Source organism: Erpetoichthys calabaricus, chromosome 8 (assembly GCF_900747795.2).
Source record: "Erpetoichthys calabaricus chromosome 8, fErpCal1.3, whole genome shotgun sequence".
Lineage (NCBI taxonomy): Eukaryota > Metazoa > Chordata > Cladistia > Polypteriformes > Polypteridae > Erpetoichthys > Erpetoichthys calabaricus.
In genome coordinates, this window is record NC_041401.2 from 96,536,906 (window position 1) to 96,555,955 (window position 19,050).

General features: G+C 37.9%; 1 protein-coding gene across 1 annotated transcript in view; it reads left to right on the forward strand.

Annotated features, from left to right (window-relative positions):
* tmem132e (transmembrane protein 132E) overlaps nucleotides 1–19,050 on the forward strand; it is a 636,104-nt gene that overhangs the window by 594,222 nt on the left and 22,832 nt on the right. The window contains exons 5-7 of the mRNA XM_028807114.2: nucleotides 1,793–1,936; nucleotides 7,102–7,307; nucleotides 18,645–18,921. Coding sequence (XP_028662947.1) covers nucleotides 1,793–1,936; nucleotides 7,102–7,307; nucleotides 18,645–18,921 — 627 coding nt within the window. The remainder of the gene's footprint in view (nucleotides 1–1,792; nucleotides 1,937–7,101; nucleotides 7,308–18,644; nucleotides 18,922–19,050) is intronic.

Genomic DNA, 19,050 nt, shown 5'->3' on the forward strand with positions numbered 1-19,050 from the left:
CATTTTTATAGGGAACACCTTCTCAAGGGGCTTTACAGGTGCAGTATTAAACTACTGTATCATATCTTTAAAGCAGGATCACTAGCAGTTTAAGTAGCCACAGAGTGATTCAGTGGCATTACCTGAGCTGCCAACCTTGTACTTTACAGACCATAAGGCCACAACCCACAATGCAAAGACAGTCTTGTTAAATCACCAACCAGCTCTTCAGACAAAATTTTCATTTTTCCAGTATTGCCGGTTTGCTCACAAGAGGCTACAGTTAGCACATACTAGCAGCTATTTTCGTTCTTGAATTCAGAGGGATTGTTTAAATCAAACAATTATGAATTTTCTGATGGACTTGCAGGTGATAAATGAGTGCATTTTAATATTTAAAGGCAGTTGAATATGGCTATATGTGTGACTGTATCCTGTGATGGATTGGTTCCTTATCCAAGAATAAGCTGATATAGACTCATAAATCCTCATCAACCTAAAAGGGAAAGTGGGTTATAAAATAGATAGATTGGAAATTGATGGGCATTCCAGTAAATATATATTATCATCAATATACTGCAAATAATCCACTTCTCCATCAGTCACTCAGAATATGGAACCAATGCAGGAATCACTTTAAGACTGAGAAGCTTTTATCTGTTGAACCACTGCATGATAATCAACCTTTTTTCTACCTTCTCAAACCTACACAGTATTTAATGCTTGGGATTAAAACACTTAGAGAACTGTATATAGATAATGTATTTGCATCTTCTGAACAATTACACTTCAAATTTAACTTCCCATCAACACAATTTTTCCACTGCTTTCAAATCAGAAATTTTTGATAAAAAAAAACTCAGTTTTCACCTATTTCTTTTCCAGAAGAAATACTGATCAGTCTTGAAGACTCAGACAGTGTCTCAATAATATGTAAAAACATATTAAAGTCTTTTCCTTTTAAAAATCTCAGGGTATGGTGGAGAGAGGATCTTTCGCCTAATATCTCAGAAAAGGAGTGGAAAGCAGCCATGCATAGAATATGCACAAAGCATTCAATCATTCAGATTAAAATCTTTTATTGAGCACATTTATCTTGGTTAAAATTGTCCAAAATGTATCCAGGCCAAGATTCAACCTGTGAATGTTGCAGTCTAGGTGCCTCACTGGGCCACATGCTTTGAGCTGCACCAAATTAACATCATTCTGGACAAAAATCTTAGAATGCCTCTCAGACGGCCTTGGTGTTACAATTACTCCTAACCCATTACCAGTTGTGTTTGGTGTACTCCCAGATGGTCTTTAAATGGAGAAACAAACAAACTGTAATTTTCTATACCACACTTCTGTTACGTAGACTTATATTGCTCACTTGGAAGAATCTCAGCCCATCTGTTAAAAGTCAATGGGTAACTGATACTATTTGAAATTGGAAAAGAAATTAATTCTCGCTTAGAGGATTAGTTGAAAACTTTTAAAAAATATGGCAAGATCTAATTAATAACAGTTTAGAATAAGAATTTATATCTGGAAAAAGGACATTCTCCATTCTTTGTTGTTTTTAAAGATTTGCTCTTATTGTTGGCTCTCTTTTCTTTCTCTCTAGTTGGGGTTGAATTCTGTATTGTTAAGTTTGACTTGATTTCATGTAATGTTATTGTCCTTGTTGTATAAGTTGGACTTGATTGTATGGAATGTTATTTTCTTTGAATAAAATTAAAAAAATGAAAATGGATGGATAGATATAAGGTTTGTGTGAAGGTAGAAGACACCCACTAGCTCATCTTTTTTTTTTGCCTTTGCCTTTCTGCAGGATATTGAAATCATCAACACAGCAGTGCTGACAGGAAAGACTGTTGCCATTCCTGTGAGGGTCGTCGCCATTGAGATGAATGGCGTCATCACAGACGTCTCCTCTTTTGTCCAGTGCAAGTCCACCAATGATGATATCATTAAGGTACTGCTGCTACTCAGGCTCCTTGTGCATTGGTGCTGTGGTTAATAACAAGATTCATCAATGTATTTTCAGAAACAGAAAATTACCCGCATCCAAATTCAGTTTATCCATCAGTGCAGGCCTTTATCAATCCATTGTAAAACCTGCTTAATCCAGATAAGGGTTGTGGGGGTTATGGCTTATCAAACACCATTGGCAGCAAGGCAGGAATCAACTGCAAATGGAGCCTAGTTTCATAGTTACTATAAACAATTTCTCTAATTGCACAAAATGTGTTCCTTCTTCAAAAGCTCCTCCTCAATCATGTTCTTTAAGAGATAGTTCAATTTTGACTTTAGATCTTTTAGGTCTCTCAATAGATCAGTATCATGTTCACTTCAGTGAATAGGGTTTGAGAATGTCAATGCTATATTACAGTGACCCATGTCTGCGTGGGTTTCCTCCGGGTACTCCGGTTTCCTCCCATAGTCCAAAGACATGCAGGTTAGGTGCATTGGCGATTCTAAATTGTCCCTAGTGTGTGCTTGGTATGTGGGTGTGCCCTGCGGTGGGCTGGTGCCCTGCCCAGGGTTTGTTTCCTGCCTTGCACCATGTGTTGGCTGGGATTGGCTCCAGCAGACCTCCGTGACCCTGTAGTTCGACTATAGCAGGTTGGATAATGAATGGATGGATATTATAGTGACATCTACTGACAAGAAGTGGAATTGTTGACTGCCCCACCGATACTACATTAAACCTCAAGGAAGAAATAAAAATTTTAACAGTGTAAGAAATGAAAAGATTGTACATGCAACAGACAGACAGTGAACAGCGACTTAAATTCTCTTCCTAAAAAGCATTCCTAGAATGCTTTGTTAATGGTAGAGTTTAAAGAGAGGTGAAAAATACAAATTAAAAAAAAGAAAAAATGCTCACAAAGTGGACCAGTTCCTGCAGTGCATGGTTTCCTAACAAAACCAGGGTATGCTGTATATCTGCCAGAAGAGAAAGTCTAACATGATCTGACTACAAAAAAGTAAACCAGTATACTTAGCATCCAAAGACAGCTTGTACAAAACCCTGAAAATTAACAATGTCAGTTTTAAAGTTGCAAATGGTGTAAAATGTGAACTTTGTCAGGAATCGACTCCTAGGAAGTCATAGTGCAGCTCACTGCATCTTATAATGTCATCCGTTAAAAAATTAATATTTTCTGCAGCACTGCTCTGTTTAATATTTATATTCTATTTTTTACAGTAAAGAATATTTAATTCATTGTTAGAGGAACATAAACATATGCCTGCTAACATCAAATAAATAAACATCAACTAATTCCAAGATGGAAGTGTAGCCAGATTGTTAGAGCAAAAGAACCGTGAAGTGTCCATGAAATTTAGTTTGAGAAAAAGTGCATTTGAATACAAGCTGCTAAACTGAAAGCACCATTATGTCTGTTTATTTTAAGTTTATTTTAAGTTTTTCTGGAAAAACTAAAACTGAATTTATATGAACAGTAGCAGTATACAGGCCTTTTCAGTTGCAGGGTTCACTTTTTTGAGGGACCCTTATTGAAAATTGGGGATTTACACTAAAAAAGCCTTAGGGAGTGACAGATTCAATAAAAATACATATATATATTCTTAGGTCTGAGTCACAATCTGATTTTTGGGTGGTTACGTACCAGGTAACGCTTGTGGCTGGTTGGCCAACATCCGCCATGTCCTCTCAGTTGCAAGAAGCAGATCAGAGACATGTGATACAGTATCTGCCAGATAATACAAACAGTCGCTCAATAAGGATGAAAAACATGTCATGCATTTTTTCCTGAATATTCTGTTTGCCCTTTACTAACCAATTTTAATCGTTAATCTTACCACTCATCTGTCTTACCCGATTTTGGTCAGTTAATACACTGTAAATTCTATTTAAATTTTATTGTACCTTATACTTCTTGCTATTCTCATTAAATGATATAAAATTTTGCAAAACAAAAAATAATTTGATATTAGACTGATTTTAAAATTGTGTGAAATAAAAACTACTTTTATATGAGGCTGAATTACAGTAATTAGATGATATTTCTAGGCAATGATGCCTGGTAGTAGTGCCAGTCCAGTAATGATGTAGTGCCATCTGCATTGGGCTGGCACATTTGAAGAATAAAAAAAAAGATACAGAGAAATCAAATCAAGTGCTGCAGTATGAGAGTAAAATGAAAACGGAGAGCTGTGAGACTAACACATCCATTTTAAGTGCCTCCAGACTTCTTGCTTTGCTGAGATTTTCCATTTCAGTAATGACTCACAAATGTTTTCCTTTCAACCAAAACATGACAAGAAGCTGCTGAATACTGAATGTAAAATGATCACATTAGCTCATGAATGATGTCGTGATACTCATTCTGTAAGGACGTGAGGCCCAAGAAAATCACAATGTAATTAAGTAACATAATGAACTTACTGCTGAATGGGATATAAGAACATAAGTAATTTGATAAATAAGAGGAGACCATTCAGTCCATCAGGACTGTTTGTTTAGCTAATAACTAAACTGTCCCAGTATCTCATCCAGATACTTCTTAAAGGTTGTCAAGGTTTCTGCTTCAACTACATGTCATGGTAATTTTTTCTAGAGTGCCACAGCTCTTTGCATAAAAGAAGGCTTCAGTTTTAAATACACTTCATCTTAATTTCTACTGATGTCACCGAGTACATCACTTACCCTTAAGCCAAAAGATTGTTGCTGGATCTACTTTATGAATCCCTTTGAAGATTTTAAACACCTGGATTAGGTGCCCACACAGTCTCCTGCGCTCGAGACTAAACAGGTTTAATTCTCTGCGTCTGTCACAATAGGACATGTCCTTAAGTCCAGGGATGCACTTGGTTACTCTCCTCTGCACAGCTTCAAGTGCTGCTATGTCTTTCTTGTACTGAGGTGAAGAGAACTGCGCCAGATGCAGTTTTACTAGTGCATTATATTGTTTGAGTGTAACCTCCCTTGACTTAAATTTAATGGCTTTTATGATATAACCTAACATTTTATTTACCTTTTTAATTGCTTCAGTACTTTGCTTAGTTGATGAAAATGAGGTTCAAAAATTGCTTTGCCAGTTCTGCATGGATGCTTATTGCTGTCATCGTCTTCTCTACCTTGGAGTCTTATTTGTTCTCTTTATTCACTTTTCTGTATCATTTAATTGACCTGCTTGTTATGGTTTGGCTCCCTTACCTAAAGCTGATTTATTTCTTAAAGTCAAAGGTTAAAAATGTAAATGCTCCTGTGCAAGTCTCAAGTTGCAGGGAAGGAATTTTCAGAAGAACTGATGTGTATTAAACAAACTGAAAAAGAACATAAAGATTTTGAACAAAAGCCAATTGATCATTCACTCTCACTTGATGGCTTGGTTTACTAATTGGCTTATTTACCATGCACTGCATTTTTTGCTACATTGCACAAAACACATTGTTGGGGATTAAAGAACAGATAGACTTAATAAATCTATAGCCAATGAAAATAGACCTAATTAAGCAAGGATTTTTGTTACAGGCAAATAACTTGGATAGAAAACCACAATATACCTCCAAGGTAGCTAGGAGAAGCCATGATGTTTGGCTTGTTCTTATCCATCCAGCTATCCATCCATTTGTTTTACTGTAAAATCTAATTTAGGGTCATAGACAGCCATAGTCTATCTCTGGGTACAAAGCAAGAACCTATCTTGGACCATGTAGTGCCAGTTAGTCGACTCTGCACTTCTTATGGGGTGACTGTAGGAAAACCAACACAAACAAAGAAGGAAGATGTGGAGTCCAGAGAGTGACCAGACTGGGAATCAAACCCATGTCCCTAGAGCCATGAATCCCCTGCAATAACGTCACTCACCATGCCCCTCCTAAGAATATTTATCATAAAGTATGGTAGTAGCACTATAAGGATATCATGTTGTGGTTGTTCAATTAGTCTAACAGTTAGAGACATGCTGAAACATAAAAATTAAGATTTCTTAGAAGCAAGTCTGCAGAATAACAAAACAAAGAGCTTCTGCTTTGAAACTGAGCGGCTTGATTAATACAACAGACAAGGGGAAGCGGCAAATAAATCTTCAATATTACCTCTGCTGAATTGGCTATCACTTACTCTTGCATAATTTACTATTAAAAGGCACAAGATTTATGAGAATTTTCCAGATGGCCAATTGGAACGTTATTTGTTTCTGTATTGTATTAAACAACTATGTGACACTACAGGCATTTTCCCCATTTTTATTTATGGATTACCCTGGATGGCATGTTGTCACAGTGGTTAGTGCTTCTTCCTCATACTGTGACTCTAGTAAATTGGGTTTTATTCCTGGCCTACTGTGTGGGGTTTCTCTCAAGATTCAGGTTTCCTCAATATTGTTTGTTAATTTAGCTGGCAGCTCTTAATTATTTCAGTGTGTGGGGGGGAGGGTTGTTCAAGAACCCACTATAGTAAATTGACCTGTCCGTCTTAAGACAGTGACTGGAGAAAAAAACCCCACACAGACAGCGAAATGACATGCAGCCACCAGAATCATGCACTAGGTTTCTATTCAAGGCTGTTTTTTAACTTGTGTCAATGGTGTTAGCAAAGACAGAGGCAACCTGAAAATCAGCAAAGGAAAAAGTGCATCCAGATGGATGTATTGTGGACAGGTATTCACTGGGCAACTCAAGTGGATGAATACCACATTTATTTATCTTCTGTACTTTCCATCCTCTACTCTTAAAAGCACCCTAACTAAAGCTGACTGTCCCGTGTTTCCTGCTAGTGTTATCCTGTAAAGCAGAGGACCTTTGTAGCAGATTTAGAGAAGTTCATAGGCAGGGCTTGTACCACCATTAAGGCGAATTAGGCATTCACCTAGGGTGTAGATCATAAGGGATGGGGGAGTACAGCCACACGGGTTAGCTACTGAACAGTCGGTTGGAGCACTAATAAGCTTAGCCTAGGGTGCTAAATAACCTAGCACTGGCAGTGTTCATAGGAGCCACCAGACAGTTTGCCTTATCAGTACATCTACATGTATTACAATCATCTATGCCAGTCAGTGCATGTCCAATACTACTGGAATTTCCATGAACCTTACCCTACTATCCTCCAATAACCCAAACTAGAATGCTTTTCCTTGATGCTAGATTGTGTTCTTCTTTTCTTCCCAGGTCTCCACAGGCTGCGACTACGTTTTCGTGAATGGCAAGGAATCCCGGGGCTCTATGAGTGCAAGAGTCGTGTTTGTCTATGAGCATCTGAGTGCCCCGCTTGAGCTCACTGTGTGGTTCCCCAAGTTGCCTCTTCAAATTGAACTTTCTGATTCTAGGCTCAGTCTAATCAAGGGATGGCGTGTTCCAATTCTCCCAGATCGTCGGTAAGTACGACCTCATTGTGGTCATAAGCTTGCTCCTAATGCAGCATATATATTTATTTCTCTCTATTATAAAAAAAAATCTTGGCAGGGAGACCAGACGTGATCTTCTCAGAAGACAATTTGACGTTCCTCGAGAGACACTTTAACGTCACGTGAGACAAGGCAGTGAGACAGAAGGACAGCTGCTGCATAGGCTTCTAAATGATCGATGCACATCGCGACAAGCAGAACACACACCTTGGAAGTAACAGCACAAAGCCAGTAGCTGATCCGTCTGCTTCTCCTTAGCGTGCATTCAGCTCTACCCCTACACAACACGAGCAGGAGAGACGCAAAGTGGCAGGAGCATAGCGCACCTCCGGGGGGTTAAGCGAAGCGATCAAGACCTGATCATCTCGGAGAGACACTTTAATGACACGCGAGACTAAATAATACAACCTTAGGAAGTAAAACCCGTGAGACGGTGACTTTTGCACTTTACGCCCTACTTACAAACAATTTAAAACAAGTTCACGGACATCTAGCCTAGCAGTTGTTGGAATGCTTTTGGCAGACACACTTCATGTGTTCCCAGCTCTTAAAACAACGACAAGCAGAATACACAGCTCTCCAGTAGATGATCCGAGCGCTTCTCCTTAGCGTACGTTCATCCCCCAGCCGCCCTTTACAACACTAGCGGCATAGGCACAATGTGGCAAAATGACAGCTGCTGTACAGGCTTTTAAATGACTGACGCAAAGCGCAACAAGCAGAACACGCAGCTCGCCAGCAGCAGCAGCAAGACAGCAGCTCAACCGACCGCATCTCTGTAGCGTGCGTTCAGCTCCCCCTTCACAACGCGAGCAGCATTATACGTTCCGTGAGAAAGAGATTTAACCACACCCGGGACAGGAAATAAAGGACAAATATTGTTTTTGAAAGAATTTTAAAGTAAAAGTGAAAATAATGCCTATGTAACAATTCCTGTGAAAATAATCTCTTTAAGTTGTTTATCCGGTAAACCAAAACCAGGAGTGGGCGAGCAAAGTGAGCAGGGGGCAGAGCCCCCTAGTATGTTTTAAAAAGTCAAAAGTTATTATACAAATTATCTACTTCTTTTCTTATAAGAAGACATATGCATCTCTAAATAGCACCTTATGCACTAAAGCACACACTGCTTTATAGATTCCTTAATTCACTGTTAGTAGTCTAATGGTAGTCTAAGTAAACTGTTACTATCCTGGGTGCAACCATCAGAAACAGTGTTCCATATACAATTATTAAAATGGTTTTTTGGTGTGCTGTTTTCAACATATGCTATTAATATAGTGGAATCTTGTTTTTTCACATTATTAGACAACGTAACTAGTCTTTATCTTCCAGTGTTACTTTAGGGATTGTTTCTTTCATTGTGTATGTTCTAGACATTAACAAAACCATCACAAACATAAATACAAAAAATCAAACCATCCTTTAATTCATCCATAAATTTTCAAACACAATATGCCATTTAAGGTCAAAGGGCAGCCAAAAGCCACTATCAATGTCTACAAGACAGGGTTACACATGGGAGTGAATACAGCTGATATGAAGGGGAGCCCACAGACTCACCTACACTTACACAGTTCACTGTCATCAATTCATCTGAAAACATGTTACTAACTGGATGCCTTTGCAGAATTGGTTTTCACATTACATTCAGTTGTGCTGGATAGGCTCTGGCTTCCACATGCCTTAAATCGATTAAACATGTTCAGCAGAGCCAGTCAATCCATTTGGTGACATAGGCAGCTCCCTAGGGTACTTTGATTTGAGGGCGCCATTTATGAAAGTACTCCAGACACCAAGGGGGTAGAAACATGATAGTAATGTCCATTGAATACCAAGGGGAACCTCAATATGCAAGGTTGTCAAGCTATGTAGATAATGAAAGTAAACTCAAGGGTAAATACCCCAAAGGGCTGTCAAACTGATGATGCTGAGTGGGCAGCGTTACCCGCTGGATACCATTTATGAAAGTAAAATTGCACACGCTCTGTACATCAAGGGGCATGCACTCCCTAAGGGCCATACAAAAGTATGCACAAAGATGCACTATTTGTGCTATTGAAGGGGCTTTTGCTCCATACACTGAAGGTGACCCTCCATGTCATTGAAGTCTAATTATGCCAACTACCCACTAAAGACAATAAGTGGTGCCATCCATCAACCCCATCTAGGGCTCCAAATGGGTTTCGGCCACCACTGGTGTTCAGTAGGTTTAGTAATGAAGAAACATAATGTTGCTGAATTATGGACAAAGATCAAAATCACTGGGAAAAGGCAAACCACACAAGGTGGTTTCAGGTACTGTACTGCCTCATTCCACAGATAAATGATGATAATTTCATTTGTGCAGAAGACATTTTGTAGCAAACCACTTACTATGGGCAATGTTTCCCACAGGACTATTGTCTATTTCAGTCTTAAGGGCAGACTATTAGCTAAGGGATCTAGGCCAACTGCAAATAACACTGAGTATAATGTATGTGCAAAATCAGTGAAGGAAAAAAACTAAACCTGACTGAAATCTATAATAAACAGAATAAGAAAAGAATGTCATAAAAACAACTACAGAGATATCTCAAACATGCAAGCTTTATACAAATATACACAGAATAAGAATCCCAATCATATTTATAACAAAATGCCAAGTCCCGAAAAAGTATTGATTTTACAGCGAAATGTAGCACTGAGGATCAGCTTCCAAAAGTCAGAGTTATATAGACTTTCTTATGAGATCCTGAAGTGAAAGTTTTGCAGTTCATGTTCAGTTCAGAATTGTCAAGATGTCCTCAGAATCATCCAGTAGTCCTCAGAAATGTGCTTCTGTTTGATTCCAGTCTATGCAGTGTTATTTACAGTCTTGAGTACTGGATGAATCTGAGATCCAAACACTGGCAATTCTCTGGCTAAAACACATCTCTTTCTTTTCTTTTTCTTACTCCCTTTGCGGTTTGTGTTTAAAATTAAATGTGTCATTGAGATGGGACTTCCTGGGTCAGCAATCAAGACCATTGGGTAAGTTCACATCTGCCCTTCCAGGAATCCATGCCCTATAGCCTCATGGCAAATTAGCTGGCAAGTTATTTGCCAGTGCACACATGCTTTGTGACACTTTAATACAAGAGAAAAATATGGATCCACCTTGTCCGGACTATACTGTGCTCTCTTAGTTTTTAGTGCTGAGTTTGATAGGGTTTCTATAATATCAGTAGATAAATCATTCTGGGGTATGGGACCCCAATAGTTAAAGGGTCTACTCACTACACTATTTTTATCTATAGATATCATATTGTGGAAGCCTGATTTTGAGACTGTAAATATTTCTGTATGAAACCATTTACAACTTTATTTTTGAGAAGGTGAATTGTAAAATCAACTTTAATAAACTTACAGGAAAACTCAACCCAAAAGCTGTATTTTTTATGTTACTTTTGGCACCTGCAAAAATGTGGCTTGACAGCAGCTAAGAAGCTCAGGTTAAGGTTTGAGCCATTTGATTACAGAACAGGACTGATGACATTGGCACAAGATTCATACTGGGAATAGCTAGTTCTATCAATGAGAAAATGATCATGCCTGGAAAGCTGCTGGTTCACATTAAAACAATGCTAGAGCCAGTGACAGCTTAGTGAGAGCCAGTTTAACTGGCACAGGTGACAATAAAGTACCAGAGAGAAGTCAGCTGACATTCCAATATGACCTTCTGCATACATGAATTCTGGAAAAGAACATTGTAATTTATGAGCTTTATTGTTATTTTTTGTTTTCTTCACTTTATTAAAGTTGAAGAATGCAATTTTTTGTTTTTTGTTTTTGTGCTTGAATGTGAGATAGAGCTTCTTTTCATTAAATTAATCTGCCGTCTATGGCATTTTTATTGAATTGCCACTTGATAAATATTGCAGCACATTTATTCTGTTTATTGCACCCACTCTGTTCTCCATTAATTAAATTTTGTCCTCTTGCTTTTTTGCAAGGAACTTGCCAGCTAACACACATTGCACTGCTCAGTCTGAAACAAGTCTGGTCATAGTTATACTTGTTATAGGCAACTTTTGAATGAGGAATCTCCAAAAAGAGTAAACCATTTTCTTAAATCTGTTGTCCTCAGTTTATTGAGAAATAGTTCTTGTATACTTAGCAATGAAAGGTAGCAGAAGTAGCAAGTACCTAAACATACTAGGATTTATCATCTTACCCTAGTGTTTGTTTAGTCATCCATTTCAGGTAAGAATGACAAAGGAGTCTAGGTGAACAGCATTATTAAAGACCTCTGACATCCTGCACAGACACATTTCAAACTCAATCTGGAAAATGATACAAGATACGGCAACAAGTATTTAACCATAGGACTTCTAAATAGTTGCTGTGGCTGACAGTATACCTGTTTCTGAAATATCATCTGACATCGTACTTAATGTATAGTGTTCCAATCCTTATCTCTTGTTGGTATTGTCCTATTGTCATTAACCTGTCATCATCATCCAACCCACTATATCCTAACTACAGGGTCACAGGGGTCTGCTGGAGCCAATCCCAGCCTACATAGGGCGCAGGGCAGGAACAAATCCCTGGGCAGGGAGCCAGCCCACCTCAGGTCATTAGCCTGTATGAAACCAAATAAAATGTTACTGTACTACTCACACATGACAACTTGAACTTGAACTTTACGTGACTGTCAGAGTATCCTCCAGATCTGTTACACAACCTGTAACAACATGGCAGACCTGATCACCTTGAAGACTGATTCATGGTGTCAAGTGATTTCAATAATTTAATGTGAGTAAATCCAGCGCAGCAAGTTGTCAATCAGCTGGTTTGATAGCCTGCTTCCCTAACCCAATGGTCTTACATCCCCTTTTTCTTCCTGGTCTATCGCTTTGTTAACTGATCTACTTGGGGTTTTTCTCAGTCAAATGCAAATTCTCTGATCCTTTATGTCAAACACATAACCATTAACAGTAATTATGAAATGAATCCGGTCTCATTTCTTTGCACTATTAAAGTCCCGGAAGGTATTACAGAGTGAACCTTATCTTAACTGACAGTAATGACAGACAAATAGAGAAAGACACAGATAATTGGCTTATTAATTACTCTTGAAATTCTCACTCATCTTTGCCTGCTTTGTTCAATGCCCTCTCCTTATCTGCAGTTTTGCGACTGTCAACAAAAAGCTGAGGTAGTTCATTAAATTAAATTGAGGAAATATAAACAATTTGCCATATGGAACAGACACCACCAGCACACCGAGCTAGACAGCGCCGCAAAATTATTCTTTAATGTCAGCAGACTGCAGCTTAACTTAGCCACGACTGCTGCACACTCATTCCCACAGTGACATCAGTGTGCACTTGCCTGCTGGTCTGTTCTTCCCAAAGGCATATTACTTATGTTTCTCATTGAATTTAACATAATGGATTCTTATTGTTTGCTATTACATTCCTTTGCTTTTGTGCTCTGTTTTTCATAGCAGGCAGTACAGCATTCATTCAACTAGGCCGATGTTATGTAGGTCAGTAAAGCATCTGTAATTTTCAGAGTTTGATGCTCATTTGTAATAGCGTCTCACTGAATGAACAATTGGGAGAAGCAAAAAATGTATTTATTATTTATCCTGTTTCAATTTTTGCATGTGCAGGAACACTCATGTTTTCATTGATGTGATAATAAAAACATTGGACATATTTACACAGCTGTCGTTTTGACTTAGCCATAAGGTTAAATCAGTCCAGTATTACACTGAATACAACATTAGCATTGTACATTTGTGATCTATGCTGACAGTTTGCTGCCTGAACATATTGAAAATTTAATTTCATTAAATGTCACAATGTACAGTGGCACGGTGGTTAGCATGGCTGCCTTAGATTTCTAATGCCCTGGGTTTGATTCCCATACCCAGCTGTCACATTCATGCAGTGTGAATGTTCTACCCATTAATGTATAATTTCTGTTTCAGGCAATTCAGTTTTCCTTAAACATCTCAAAAATGCCAAATTACATTCATTGGTTAGTTTAAATTTGCCTTGTTCATAATTGGTTTGTTTTTCCTTATGGCCAGTGTTGCGAGGATAATCTCTGGCTCCTCATGTTCCTGAATTAAATTAAACAAATTTGAGAATGTTAGGTTAATTTATATTATGTATGTATCTCCATTCATTGGATATGAATTTATAGTCACGGGGAGCTGAAGCCTAACTCAGATATACACATTCAAAGGTCCAGCCTAATTTACTTGGACTCTTTGGGAAGTAGGAGCCTGGGAGAAAACTGAATTAAGCACACGCAGAACAGCAAAACAGGACTATGAAGGTAGGAGCCAGTAACACAGGCGTTGAAGTTAAGATTTAAAACATTTTAAATCTGCTTAAGGAATAACAAATCATATCTGGTCTTTAGTAAATGCCTCTAACATTTGTATGTACAGCTTCACTAGATTACTATAAAAAATATTCAGTGAAGGCACCGTAAGCATCTTGTCGATAGATAAATGTCAAAAAGAAATATTCAACAGCTCAAGGACTTCTCTTCTAAATTGCATCTGTCGGTGCAAAAAGTTCACCATGAAAAATGATGAAGAGCAAAGAAATGTTCTGCCATGTCTAAGATTGAAATCCTCTTTATGGGGAACTAACTAAAAAGAAAGGTGTTTTTACTACAGATAGCAGTAGAACGAAAACATTGGCTCGGCAACGAATGACTCGTAATGTTAGCAGAGCTGGAACTGAAAGTAAACTAAATGTACACTTGAAAAACGGTTTTATAGGTGGTCTATGGAGAAACAATACATTATCTGTTAAACATTAGTAAGAATCAAGGAGGGTAGATTTGAATTTGTACACACATTCAGGTACTAGCTATTTTGAAGCTAAAGGAGGCACTCTGTTCATTTGTCTGCTACTCCCTGCCCCCAAAAATCTTCATTGGTTTCTCGCTCCCAAAAATGCAGAGACAAAAATGATGTTTGCCGTCTTGGACTGAGGCAACACTGTGGTAGTATTGTTAGCACCGATGCCTCACAGTGTTAGGAACAAGGGTTTGACTTCTTACATATACTGTAGTGCAGTCTGCACCTTTTCTCATCTCTGGGGTCCTCACAACTTCCAACCACAGACATGTTTGTTTAATATGCATCTGCACATTGACTAAGTGAGGACTGGTGTGTAAATGAAGAGCCGATTATTTTATCAGGTTATTAAATCATCTAACATGAAAACTACCAACTAACTTTGTAGATTCTCTTCTTAATGATGCATGGAAAAATATGTCAAAACAAGCTATATAACTGGTACTGTAATCTGTCTCACTGTCCATATTGTACTCCACATATTCATTTTTAAGGACTTGTATGATGGGCTACTTGCTGACTGATAGTGTGTTTACTTACAAAATTTTATTTCAACCAAGTTTACCACTAATACAAGGCTTCACAAAACTAACATTCTGTGCCCTTAAAAAACAGCAGTTAGACAAGGAGTGACAATCTGACATCTCAGCCTTTCAAGATTTTACTTGAAAATTTATATTTATTTGCATCACAACCATTAACAGAAGATATATAGTGATACCAAGAATCATATATCTTAGGTGTCTTTGTTTAGTCCATGTTGAAGTAATAAGAAGCTAATAGCCATTCCCTTACCAGATAACTTCTTTTCTTTCAGATTATGTGTTCTCAAACAAAATGAAAATATGCCAAGAGAGATGAAACACTCTTGGGCAGTGTTTAAAAGCTGGATGGTGGTGAAATGTCTTCTTTTGCTACAACATCGTCTCCAACCCTCCTCTTTTGCAGGGCTATCTTCCATCCTGAGTTGGTTTCTACTTCCTGCTCAGTACTACCAGAAATAGAATCTTGCTCCTTATGATCCTGAATTTGTGGGTTTGAGCAGTTTGAGAATGTTATGTTTACACCTGAAGTTGTTGGGACAGTGTGGACATTTTTTCCTTGTTAATTAAATATGCTAACAAAATCTCATATAACACTATAAGTAGACAAAATGTAGCCAAGCCATTGAAGAAACAAAACATTATGCATGTTTTTAATATCCAGAGCAGTAATCAGTCTTTCAGATCCATTTGCTACTGAATGGCATATCATTTATTAAGAACTGAATAAAACCCTAAAGATACCCTAGCCACTTGTTTGATGTCAGCTAACTCAACTGACAACCAGTAATGTCATTCTAAAGTGCACCTACACCAGAGCTTATGAAATCTCATAGGTCATTCCCAAATACATTCTGCAGTCTTTTTCTTGGCTAGGTTATACAGAAAATCTTGTGTCCTTGAGGTTTTTATTTGGAAATATATATAATATTGTTAAGTTAAATACATCAAAAATAGCATGAGCTGAAAAACATTGCAAGACATTTGAAGGAAATAAAAATTGGCTGAATGGGTGCTGATTTAACTACTTTTAGTCAAATGCATGCTTTAGTACCACACAGAAAGGAAAAGTGTCATCTATGCCATAAACCATTTCTGTCATTAAGGAATATAATGTGAAAAGCTGCTATGAGATTTAAAAACCTGCTTTTCTAAATATGCAATCAAATGCAGATTGAAAAAAAACATGAATAGTTCAGAAAATAAATCAGGAGCAGGGCAATGAAATCACTTCAGGAGATAATCTGAAAAAAGACAGACGTGTAGAGTACCTCATCTTTAATAGAAGTGGGCAACCCCCATTAGAGACATTGGGCTTACTGTATTAAATAATGTGTGCAAGGATTGGGGTAGGAATTACTTTCTTTAAAAATAAGATCTGTTCCAGTTTATTATAGTATACATGTAGACAATTTGGATACCAGCAAAGTCTAAAAAAATCCATTTTATGCATTTGTTTTAGATGAAAGTACTGACATTGTAGATACAGTTCAGTTGCTTATGTTTATTACAGATATTGAAGATTTTTAACATAATTGAGGGATTATAGTTATGTAGATGAACAGAAAGTTCTTTCTAAATTATCACAAACATTGCAACTGTTTTATTAAAATAAAATAATTATTAATATTTAAAATAGAATAAAACAGCATTAAAAAGTTGGATGAATATAACTGAAATAATTACAACACTGGTTCCAAAACATTTTTTTTGTCTCATGTACTCCTACAGCTTTTTCAATATAGACCAACTACATCCATACCCACACCACACCAGTTTGATCCTAAAGTTGTTCATTTAAACTGATGCAAGACTTATTATTAAACTTTACAGATATTACTGTAGCACTGCTGTTCTTGTTTGTATAACCCTTTTAGGTAGCTCACTTTTCTTGTAGAAGGACCTAAGCTGTTGTGAAATGGAATTCTTTTGTGACTCGCATATTGAAATGTCAGCTCATCCTGTTGGTGACCCATCCCCAGGCTGATGCAACTGATCCAATCAGTTGCATAGCCCTCCTTTTGAAGTCATTGTCACCAGTGACAACTTCAAACTCCTTCAACATAGCAGCGTGGTTTTAGTTTCTGCTGCGGTCATGCAGCCGGTGAGAAAGAAACATCAGCAGGTGTCATGAGCTCTTTGTTGTCATGTGGTGCAGCGGGATTGTTTAGTATTCACTGTTGTTGCACTACTTGGAATTTATTTTGAGACTTTGGCACGCTTGCGGTTTCCCCTCAAAAATCTGATCTTTCTTAACAATGCATTCACCTTGTCATACATATGGAGGAGGTGAGTGTTCTTTACCATGCAGTGGTAAGCTGAGTTTGTTCAGTCAGGAGAGCAAACAGCCAGATAGTTCTGATGCACAACACATTATTGGTTCTTCAACAGTGTAGTAAGAGGTTGCAGGTGCTTCTTCAGAAACTGTACCTGAATTCAAACTTCAAATAGTAAAATTACGGTTTTCACATAGGGAAGCCACCAGACAATCATGTTAAGCAGTAAATACCCTACTCTGATTCAAAGTCTTGACAGCCTAGACAAAATAAGGTTTTTCAACGTAACTACATCATTCAAGACAACACTTAATTTAGGTTCATTTTCCTACTGGCCAGGGCTTCCTGGTAAATATGACAGCACTTCTGCTCTTTGTGGTGTCAAGGTTTACTTGCTTACATCCTTGACAACCCCAAGTAGCCCATATACTCTTCCTGCTATTGCTGCTTGCAAATCAGTATTTAAAACAAGTGAAGAACATTGATTATCTCCTTAAAAAAACACCTGTCAAAGGGTGGGATATATTAGGTAGCAAGCGAACAGTCAGTTCTTGAAGGTGATATGCTGAAAGCAGGAAAAATGGGCAAGCACAAGGATCTGAGTAACTCTGGCAAGGTCCAAGTTGTGATGGCTATCAGCATATATACAGTGGCAGTACTTATAATATTTTTATTATGGTCAGTTGATGTATTCCTCTAATGAAATACTGTAAGATTGTATTTAAGTGCATGCAGGATGGAAATCTGGCTGGAGTACTGATAAGGTGGTGATATCACTCATGTGCAAAGCAGGTCAGAAGTGATCTTAAGAGTACACATGTGTGAAAGTTCTGCTTGTGGCTTCTGTAGCTTTGTGATGTCACACCACAGTCGCAAAGCACTTTGGGTTGCTGGGAATAAATGTTTGTCTAAGCTGGCTGCATGTGAAAATATTTGTTGAACAAAGTCACCAGCAAACACTGCGAAAAAGACTTTGGTGAATTTTGTTGATCAACACTACATAAGACAATTTTCATTGTAAAGGTGTACAAAACAAACTAATCATAGAACTGTTGATGTTTGGGCTTTATCTTTTTTTTTTTTTTTTTTGTCAGGTTCACTTAAGTACCTCACAATGTTGCTGTCCCTTAGAGTGGCAACAGCTGGATATTCCTACCCCTAATCCATTAGTACTCTACTTATACTTGCTAGCTGTCATGTTTCTTTCATTAAACTACTAGTGTTAAAACTGACCCAGGCACGTGAGAAAATGTGCAGGGATGATTAATGTGATAAATAGGCTACGCTAGACATCAGTTTATTGAGTCCATCTATTTCTATTATAATTTTTTACTAATCACAATTATGCTGCTTGTGGCTGATAAATCATATGATATATTTTGAAAGAGCAAAGGACTGGATAACTATCATATGGATTGTGAGACTAGAGTAACGCAAGTTTGTTTTTTTTCATTTTTCCATTGACGTTTTTCACATTGGTTGGCTGTATACAACATTTGGTCTTTATTATAATATACTGTAAATGTTTTTCTGCACTAAAACATAAGATTACACTATTTTCTCATGAACCACTCTCAAGTAAATGAGGTAAGTAACATAGAAATTTAATCAGTCACTGCCACTTACTCATCTCATTTTATTACAGGTTTACTCGGGACAGTGAGGACGATGACGAGGATGAGAGGAGGACAAGCAGAGGCTGCACCCTGCAGTACCAGCACGCTTTAGTGCGTGTGTTAACTCAGTTCCACACAACATCAACAGAAGGCACCGATCAAGTGATCACCATGCTAGGCCAGGACTGGAAAGTGGATGTGACAGATCTGGTTCGTAACTCCCTTAAAGTGCTAGATGGGAGGTTCGTGGAACTTGTTGATCGGAGTGTATTAGTAGGCCTTGAACCTGGAGCAACCATTCTAAAGGTGAGAGACGTGAATTGCAAAATCCAGCAAGGGTGAGAAACTAGGGTTACCCAATATTTGTTTCTGCTTGGCAGAAGCATATTAATTACATTAGATGGACTGAAATACAAATACCCTGGTGGAAACATG